General features: G+C 41.7%; 1 protein-coding gene across 1 annotated transcript in view; it reads left to right on the top strand.

Moving 5' to 3' along the window:
* Window positions 1-10968, top strand: part of ITPR3 (inositol 1,4,5-trisphosphate receptor type 3) — a gene marked incomplete at its 3' end in the record, with an annotated part of 283455 nt that overhangs the window by 82860 nt on the left and 189627 nt on the right. Inside the window, exons 12-13 of the mRNA XM_088455962.1 lie at window positions 39-138; window positions 730-890. Coding sequence (XP_088312088.1) covers window positions 39-138; window positions 730-890 — 261 coding nt within the window. The remainder of the gene's footprint in view (window positions 1-38; window positions 139-729; window positions 891-10968) is intronic.

Raw genomic sequence — 10968 nt, 5'->3', positions numbered from 1 at the left:
ACTGTACGTAACCTGAATTCCTTAACTGTGTCTTTTAGAAACTCATTTGTGAGGCTGAGGCATTTGTGCACTAACACATGGATTCAGAGCACCAATGTCCCCATTGATGTAGATGAGGAACGGCCCATTCGTCTCATGGTAATTGGATATGAAGGGAAACTGAGGGGATGTATGGCATTTGTAAACCTTCACTGAATATATTGGTCTTCTAAATATAAAATATTATTTACATATATATTTGCATTCATGTAGACTTGTATACATTTCTACTCATATAATTCTGCTATCCTGCTGAATGTTTACTATTATTACATGCAAGGGCTGCCAGTCTCTCTCAAGATAAAATTGTTGTTTGATCACAATTATATAAATAACTTTCTATCAACGATCCCTCTAAGATTATCAATCCAGGGAGGAAAGAGTTAAAAGGTGAATATAATATGGATTACTCTGAAGAATGACATCAATTTTTCGTACCGACGTACATATTTAACAATTTAACATTGTCACGTTACTGGGAATAATGTCCGCTCTATATATACAGATAACAGGGTAAATGATGTGGAGTATTATAGATTATTTAGGAGTTATCTATACTGTTAATATGGAATGTGATGCTGTTATTACCACTGATGCTTTTCTGGCCTTTTTTTTTTTGCAATTTTCTTGATTTACACTTTGGTTATTTGTCCTAATTTATCTGTTTATTACCAATTCATCTCTGCTCAGCTGGGTACTTGCCCCACTAAAGAAGATAAGGAGGCTTTTGCCATTGTCTCTGTGCCTGTGTCTGAGATTCGTGACTTAGATTTTGCTAATGATGCAAGTACAATGTTGGCCCATTTTGTGGAGCGTCTGAATGATGGATTCATCAGCCAGAATGACCGCAGGTACAGAAATGTTGTTAAGGCGAATAAAAGCGAGAACTGTAAAGTGTCACATTGTTATCATTTGCCAATAGTATAGGTGGCCCTCCACTAGATATCGTTTAATCGTTCAGAAATCATTTGCATATCATTTGCAAATCGTTTGCAAAAATTTCTAAAACGATCAGCGATGCACGCTCCCGCTGGTTGTTTAGACATCTATTATCGGGCAAACATGCTGAACAACGTGACGATAATGTCAGGTTCAGCATGTTTGCAGATGATTGTTGAGCCTGCACTAAACGACTGCTTGTTCAGTGCTGGCTCATCACAGACTGACAAACGACTGCACGATTACAATGTCGTAATCGTGCAGTAATTTTCATGTCTTCTAGTGGATGAGCACCTTATGTTATCTGTAAAGCTTGCAAGTTGCAACACATATCTTGATTTTATTGTCCAACTTAAGGTACGTATCCACTACGCGACCTTACTGAGCGATTGCACGATTACGATATCGTAATCGTGCAATCGCTCAGTAATCGGCCGCAAATCAGGCATTTAAATGTCAAAAACGACCAGCTATGCGCGTGCCCGCGCTGGTCGTTTTTGACCTCTATCATCGCCCGTACATGCTGGTCAACCTGACAATAACGTCAGGTTCAGCATGTACGGGGATGATGGATGTGCCTAAACTGAATGACTGATCGGTCAGTGTAGGCACATCACAGACTGTGAAACGACCGCACGATTACAATGTCGTAATGGCGCTCTCGTTTCTCAGTCTATTAGTGGATACGCACCTTACTACTGACCACACAGAGCAGTTTGCTTGGATCAGATTTGATTTAGCAGAATGTATATTTGTGTCTGTTTAAAGCCCACATCAAGGTCGTTGATTAGCCCACTAATCAGGAGTGTTTGAGGCCAGATTCATTTCAGTATCCAATTGTTTTATTGAGGTCTAAAGCTGGGTACTGACAGATATAATGGGTGATGAATTGATAGGCCAATATATCTTTTTCCCGTTGGCCAGTGTGTAACAGCAATATGTCTGTGAATGACGTAGTTCACAGTCATATTGCGTCGGCTGTGCTGCAGACATATCTGTCCACCAGCAAGTGTGTATGTGCTATCCTTGGCTGCCTGGAAGATGATGGTCGTTCAGTGTATATGAACGACCATCATCTGCAGATATGTCTGCTAGGTGTGTACCCACCTTAAGTATATACTTCTTTGGAGATTGGGCAGAACAAGCAGATTGTAATGTGTGTTGCTAACCAAAAGTGCTTTTGTAATGTAAATAAGGAATACATTAGATGCTATTTGCCTGACATTTATAAAAATATGCAAAGACCTATTATGATTCTAAACGCGATGCGGTCATAATACCGACAGTTGGGATGCTGGTGCTTTGAATGCTGGCGCCGGAATCCCGGAACCTGTCAGAATCCCGGCGCCGGCATCCCGAATAGTGGGGTTAGGGGGAGGCTTAGTGTTAGGGTTAGGCACTAAGGGGAGAGGGTTAGATTTAGGCTGTGGGGAGGGGAGGTTAGATACAGGCACTGGGGGGAGGGGTGGTTAGGTTTAAGCAGCGGGAAGGGAGGGTTAGGGGTAGGGGAATCGGTATGATTTACCGCCGGATGGAATCCCGACACCAGCAGGCCGGCAGCAGTGGAAATGCCGATCGTCTAAAGGTAAGTACTAACTAACCTAACTCCCTCCCCTAACCTCCGCCCCAGTACCTAACCTTAATCCCCCCTATAAGTGCTTAAACCTAACCCTCCCTTCCCCTCCGCCTAAACCTAAGTCCCCCGGGGGGGGTGCCTAACCCTAAGTCCCCCCCCCCGGGGGTGCCTAACCCTAACCCTCCCTCCCCCTAGCCTAGCCCTAACCATCCTGGGGGTGCCTAACCCTAAGAACCCCCCGCGCGGCTGTCCGCGCCCGACATCCCTTCGATCGGGATGCCGGGCGCCGGTCTCCCGGCGTTGGTAAAATGACAGGCGTCTAGATTGAGACGCCTGTCATGTAACCCTCGCCGAAATAAATCAGTCGGGAAGCCAGCTGTCGGGAATTAGGTCCGCCGGCTTCCCGAATGCATACCGGGGTAGGGATACTGACTGACTGACAGGTGTCGGTATACTAACCCTGTTGGGATGGCAGCATTGGGTTTCTGAATGCTGGGATCCCAAGCACCGGCATCCCATGCCCAACCCGTTCTAAACAAGTTATTCTCCTCTTAGAGTAATCTGCTTTGAGCTTTGCTACATTATTCCAAAAATTTAAAAGTTGGCAGTTATGCTTATTAAATAGGTCTTGAGGAGTCTGTATGCCCCTGGGGTACCAGGCTACATAAGCAGTGTTCTATAATTTACCTAATGGTCCAGTAGTATTGTTGTTTTTTTATAATACTTGGAATTTAAGTGTATGCAATGTTATGTCTTACATGGGAGAAATCTTTCCTGAGCATAAGTACATACCTTACAATTTCCATACTGATTAATGTCTTTCTTGAAAATGCAAGGTATAATGTATGTGTGTCTCTCTCTCTCTCTCTCTCTCTCTCTCACTCTCTTTCTCTCTCTCTCTCTCTCTTTGTTTTTTTCTGGAATTCTGGAGTATTGCGGGACTCCCAGCCTTGCATATTCATGCATGCAGTTTACATATCAGCAGGGAGAGTTAGGGGCAGATGTATGAAGCTCTGGAAAGTGATAAAGTGCAGAGTGATAAACGGCCAACCAATCAGCTCACAACTGTCATGTTACTAGCTGTGTTTGAAAAATGACAGGTGGGAGCGGATTGGTTGGTTGTTTATCACTCTGCACTTTATCACTTACCACAGCTTCATACATCTGCCCCATAGACTGTTAGTGGGGCGATTCAATTAGCTGTGAGACTCCTTCTATACCTCAGGCAATAACACAGCTTGAGTTATCTCGGCAGGAAAAACTTTCTTGTTTTTGCTTTCACTCCATAGAGGTGAGAACAAAAAATGGGCATGGTTTACCTCACTTAATTACCTGCTATATTCACAGCCAAAACCTTGTGGCTATTTGAACCGCCTGCTCAGAATATGGAACATTGGAAAATGATTATCATGGCTTTCTTAAAAAAAAATTATGATGCTGTATAGATTCCTGTATCTGATGCCTTTAAATAAAATACAAACATGAGTACAATGACTTCATGTGGAAGTGAAAAATAGGTACAACCTTGTATAGAAGAACAATTGTCCAATAAATATAGCTTCAGTTTAGGGCTGCTGATGAGGAAACCAGCAGTGTTTTATGTCAGTGTTGGTGGTGAAAGCTGTTACAGCAGTAGTTCTTAAACTTTTTCGAATCATGGCGCCCTAGAGTATCAGCATTTTGTCCACGGCACCCCTGAGCCAAAAGATTCTTATTGAGAAATTCAGCAAAAATTAAATTAAGTAAATTGTTCTTAAATGTCACCCTCGGGTTTAGTTATGTGGTGGTTGACAGGACTGTGCTTCTTTTTGTGCACATATTTTTGGGAACCACTGTGCTACAGTATAACTTTCTGGCAGGAAAAGAATAAACGTGCTGAATACTGTCATAACAAAAAGTGTATTGGTGGGTGGGTCTATGTCTATGCATACCACTCCTTATTTATTTAAGTTTATTAATAGGATGTGTAGGATAAATACCACCTTTATCCGAGGCTGATTCTAATAGCTATTCAGTGTATTGTTAAACAAATCCTTATCTGCTCCATGCACATTTATGATGTAACAATGAGCATCCGTTTGCTACACAAACACAGATAACAGCATGAACCTGAAAAACCCTGCAGATGGAAGACCTCCATGCCATTCATTTAGTGCAGCCTGTTTTATTGTGCATAGATCATAGTTTTACAAGCTATACTTTATATACAGCATAGTATTAGAGCAGAGTGTTCATTAATGATGCACAGATTATTAAGGTACATGGCACTGTGGAGGGTGTTGGATATAATTAGGATGTTCTTGCCCTGAGGTTGTGTTTCTAGTCTAGTCCTGTTGAGCGTACAGGATCCCTACATGTCTGCTATGAAATTGTGTCTGCTGATCCTTCTATGAATGGTAAAAATTCTTTATTGTCCACACCCCAATGACTTCATGCCTGCTGTCTGAGACATGCATATTCTTAATATGGTGCATGCAAAATAAGGATTAACTAGAACATAACCTGTTTGCTGCTACAGTAACCCTTGGCTTTATTTAATCTGTTGCTGATCTCATTGTGCTCACACAAGGTTTAGCGTTTTAAATATTTTTTTATGGTTACATACCTTAAAATTAGGTATTCTTTATAGTTATGTTGCACAGTCTGATTCATTAGACCATATTATACAAGGTTGTATTCATATCTAAGTGAGTATTATTACTCTGTCTGTCTGGGCAATCTAACCGCCAACCGAGGGATCTGCAGACTGATCCCCTGTCCGATTTGTAAGCCAATACACACTTACCAATCAGCGGCACGGTGTGTCTGCGCTGACATCACAACTAGGCGGGCATTTATATTTGCCCGCACAGTTCAGATGTCAGTCATCGGTGGTCCCTGCAGCAAGTGTACGGGCAGTCGGCGGGGCGTCCGTACACACAGCTAGAAGTGCCGATATATCTGCATCGGCATCAGCTGTGCTGCAGGACAGATATGATATGTCTGTGAACAATGTCGTTCACAGACATATCATATAAGGAAAAGTCCTGACCAGTTGAGGGAATACATGTTTCTGCTTGTGAGTACAGAACAGCAGTGTGTAGGTCACATAGAACTTAGCTTGGAACACCTCTGGCCTATCTAACTACTGGTAAATCCTACACACTTACCAATCGTCTGATCGATGTGTGTTGCCAGCAGAGCCATTTCAATATGTCCAACTATTTGTGACGTCATATTCAATTGCTGCTGTGACAGACATATTGTGCTGTCGGCGGGTTGGGCATACAGACAGCTAGTTGAAATAATATAGCTTCTAGATATATTGTCATCGACTTTGCTGCAGGGCCAATTAGATAATTCTGTGAACAACGTCGTTCACAGATGTATCAGGTGTACACAGCAATGCACCATCGATATATTGTTCTTGCTTGAATATATCGAACAAACAAAATATCGTTAAGGTGTGTACCCAGCATAATTACACTGTCAGATGGCACCCCTCCAGGCCATGGTTATAGTTACTTCTCAATTCTTAGCACCAGCATTCACACAGGTTAGAAAAAAGTACAGCATACACATTGATACACGGATGTAATAATATTGTGAGCAGAGGACTGTGGATTGTATGTTCTGACACCCTGACACTACTGGTCTTGTAGAATACACCCAAGTCATCAGTTATCCAGCAATGACTAATACAGTAAGCTAACTGGCATCCACGCAACAGGGTAGCTCATAGAGAAATACTAATAATTATGCAATGAGAATATTTTGTAAAGATGTGATATTTGGGATTTTTTCTATTATTCTTATTTAAAATAAATCCTGTATATTTTTGTGAGCTTATTTATAAAGCTATGTCTTCACAATTACTATTTTACTGGATATGTTCGCTGTGTCGTGACCACACTATTCAGCTGTTATCACACTTCTCTCCTTCTAACTAGCAGACCTCTCCAGTCCAGAACTCCACACTCTCAGTGCTGCAATATTTTTTCGTCTGTACATTAACAGCATGGAGCAGCTCCAACTAAAGCAGTGCTGTGTAGATTTATAGCACAGACACCACATAGCCAAAGCTATGGCTCCATCCAGTCAGTACATATGTTTAAAAAATTACACCTAACGGTTTGAACCTCCTTTTCTGACAGTTTCTGATGTCTGTGTGCAAGTTCCTTACAGCACTGTAAGGTAAAACTACAGAGCTCCTCCCATCTGAAAAAAAAAACATTTAGGGGATTACCATGATAAACCACCAAATTACTATGGAATTTGATTTACCATGGTTTACTACAGTATGTATAGTTTAATGATTATCTCAGAAACGGAGCACACCCGCAATTAACTATCTGTGTACCTGGTACTAACCAAGAAAAGGTTGTCACCAAATCCTGCATACAGATATTGGTTATTGATTCATACCGATGAAATGTAGTATTCATGCAGTACCACTAATAATCTTAATTTTAACAAGTTCAATAAATTAGTGATTTTAAAAATGGCAATACTAATAAATATCCTAATTATCACTATCGTATTCTCTCTCTCTCTCATATATATATATATATATATATATATATATATATATATATATATATATATTGTCGAAGCTGGATAATTGGCTGAGACAGAATCTGTTTAAAATTAAATCTGCACAACGCCATTTTGCGAATGGAAACAAGACGTAATTTTGCGACTGGCCGCCCAGCGCCATTTTAGCGAATCTCGCACATAAGTACATACAGCGATGCTATTATTTAGCGTTGTGCGATTCCCACGCAATAGAAAAATGTTAAAGTCCCCATTATATAAATACAGACAGTTACTAAAACATATAATATGATCAACCCTGCAAAACACGTACCACGGTGTACTCCACAAAACATGTTGTCGCACAACGCTAACTAGCATCTTTTCTCAATACCAAAATACTTACACACTGCACACTTACATAAAAAGGTTCCCTAGCATTAAGGTTAATATTTAAGGTTTTATCCATTATCAGTAATGTTGTGAAATACATGTTATTTGATATCTAAGGTTTAGTACATGATAAGCAGACCGTGTTTGGTGTCATTCTAAACCACTGTGTCTTTGCAGATTTCCGGTTCCATCGGGGAAGAAATCGCAATATGTGTCTGCAAGTTATGGATCATAGAGAGTTAGGGATTGAAATGTTTCCTGTAATGCAGCCAGTCTAGATATATTATGCAGGGGGAAAATGGACACAAAGAGCTGTTGGAGGCTGGATTGTGTCCATACGAACTGACCTATGAACTGTACTGTAACAGAAGAACCAGGAAGAAGAACCAATGGAATCATGCCAAACTGTTCTATTGTATTGCCTATCTCTGTAAGAGTATATATGTGGGCTCTCTGAAACTAGATGCCAGTCTTCTTGCTTTGCTGTTGACGGAGGTTTTATCTTTGATGCCGGGATCTGGATCCAGAGCGCGTGCGACTGTACCTTGTGTCTGTATAATTTGTTTGCGCTAATTGTATTTAGATCACAGCGTGTAACCATCTGTTTTTATGTTGAATAATAACTTTTTTGTGCTTTGGAACCACAAACAAAGTCTGAAAGCAATTATTTCTATTGTGCGACTCATAACGCTAAATAGCGACAATTTTAGAATGTATAGATAGGTAGGAATCAATAGTTGGGGGCTCGCAGTGTGAAATCACGCTACCAGTCATACGGTAACACTCGGTCAGCGATCTCTCAGCAAAAGGGTGGAGGCGCCATAAGCAAGAAAGAACGCATTGTGCCTTCGAATACCTGCTACCACTTTGTTGCTGAAAGCCCGCTACCCGTTAGAATTAGAATCCAGGGACAAGGGAAGAAACAGTTTGTTTTCCTTCGTTGGTAGAATTTCATGTTAAAAGGGGAAGTCGCACAATAGCGTAAGGGTAATAATACGTTCTGTGTAGTAGTCGCATTATTGTGTATAGCGTATATGTATTTCCTGTATTGCTGCCACGTGTTTTAAACAAAGCCGTTGAGATTGCATTGTGATATTGATAGATAGTATTGTTGGTCAGTGTTGCCATAATCTGGGAAAAACATTTATTTTTCTGCGCAGAAAAAGGGTATGTAACAGTGAACATTTGTTGGTAGGGGTAACATGTTTCCTACTTAGGGGTATCGTAGGACCCTTAAGTGCTAGGCGCCTGGTGTTGGCCTAGTGGCTCGGTAGTAGATACCGCAGTCTATACACATAAGCAGGTGTAGTTTTTGTCTTTGTTGTAGGTATCGGCTCTCAGTGTGATTGCAGAATTCAGTGATCAGTTAGGGTTACTGAGCATTGTAATTGAACCACAAAGTTGTGGCAAATTGTGATTGTGAACTGAGCAGAGGTTGTACGAAATCACTGAAAAGGGTAGGTGTTATTGGAATGCCTAAGTGCTAGCAGTGAAAGGTAGTCAAAAAGGGATTAGGTGCGTGGAAGCAGCCTGGTTATTCTTTCCTAGGTGTATGGGCACATCCTGTTAATATCGTCCACAGGTAAGTGAAAGTAGCCTTGACCTTCTTTCACCAGTCTAAATCTCTATTGAAAAGCCTAGGGTTATTTTCCCAGGATGGGAGCCAAGCAAACGGTAGAGATGTTAGATGATGTGCTGCTGTTGTAAGCGCCGCTTGGGTCGGCACGGCATATTATGCATACTAGGTACGGTGCTTACTCAACTAGGTACTGTGATGTATGGTTTAAAATGACGAGGAAGAGTGTTAAACCGTTTCCCAGAATTGGTAGCTTTGGTAAGGAGGTATTGAACAATGTCCGAGATAGCATATGTATGGTGCACTCTTGAATGAAAAAGATAAAGTATAACGAGTGTTTAAAGTTGTGGCAGCATGAGGGGGATGCAAACTAGCGTCACGAGCAAGATGCAGGAGAGTGCACACGCGGCGCTAAACTGCAATGCGTGCGCACCGTGAAATAGCATGCACGCACAGCAAGGTAGTGTTGCAGAAGGTATTGCCAGTGGTTCACGCGCACCACCACCGCCCTATACGGATGGGGGTGGAGGTACAGTCGATGTAAAAACTCATAAAAATGTAACAGGTAACTTGTACCCTCTCTTGAGTAATCACAAGGAAAATGTTTATGATGCGGATGATGAGCCTGTTGTTATGTCTGCCATTTCCCATGCTGTACACATGTTAGATGCTCCATCACGACAAGCACGAGTGGTGGCCCCATCTTCATCAGTGGTAGTACAGGAAGTGTTAACATCCACTGCACCCATAGAGGAATTTGTTAACCCTATATGTAGCAGTAATAGACTAAATCCCCAGCCAGGTAACAAGGTCAAAGGTAACAGTGTGTCTGGTATTCATCCCATCCGGACAATAACTGTTCCAAATGGGAATGCAGATGCGAATGGTGTAGTGCCCACAAGGGAGGTAGCAATGCATTGTTCTTGGACAAGAGCGGAGCTAAATTCTATAATGAATGACTTCCCTGACCCTAAGAAGGAATTAGCAAAATGCCAAAGATTTTTGAAAAATTTGGGTAATGCTCACGAGCCAACCAATAAAGATTGTCGAGTGCTGTTAAGGGCGTGTCTTCCACACAATACTGACGTGAAAAGGTTTATCACGGATTGCGTATTGGATGGAGATGGTCCCTTAACAGACGAGGGTAACCAAGGTAACATTACCTGCATAATAACTCAATTGGGTGTATATTTTCTAGTAGTAGTTAACTGGAGTAAAATTTTCACCATAAAACAAAAAGAGAGTGAATCTGCAGAGGATTACTGTACCCGAACTCTGCAGGCTATCACCCAGTACACTGGGAAAGAAGATATTAAAGATAGCACTCATTACATGGAAATGATCATCACGGTACTTACGGATGATCTTAAAGACAAGCTAAAGAACCGAGTCCAGACCTCACCACCTGGCTGGAGGGGAGTTACTGTAGACACACTCAGAGAATCAGCTATTGAGCATGATAAAAACATCCTCAAGAAGAGAGAGACCCAGAGCAAGAAACTAATGGCTGTTAGTATTCAAGCTCTAGAAGGAATGAATGTAACATCACAGCCACCAGACACACATGCACCTGCACAGCTATACGCCCTCACCAATCCTGCACCACCACAGCCCTACCCCACTTATCACACACAGCCACAAAACCCATACTATCCACAACCACCATATTGCCCTCAAAATACTTATCAACATCCACAATCTTTCCCTACTTCTCAACCCACACAGCAATCCTTTCACCCACCCCACTCACGAAGGCGCTTTAACTGCAACCAAGTGGGACATGTAACTAGGAACTGTAAGGTGAAGAAGGTAGGACCCCCTAATCAGGGAGTACCTGGATATCCACATAAGGGATATACACAGAGTACAGGAAATTTCCCACAGTCACCAGCTCCAATTGTGGCCTTAAATGCTGTATTGGAGTGAAAGTCAA

This window comes from Taudactylus pleione, unplaced genomic scaffold, assembly GCF_031769625.1.
Source record: "Taudactylus pleione unplaced genomic scaffold, aTauple2 ptg000682l, whole genome shotgun sequence".
NCBI classification, from domain to species: Eukaryota; Metazoa; Chordata; class Amphibia; order Anura; family Myobatrachidae; genus Taudactylus; species Taudactylus pleione.
Note: the sequence above shows the minus strand (reverse complement) of the source record. Positions and strands in the feature narration are given on the sequence as shown.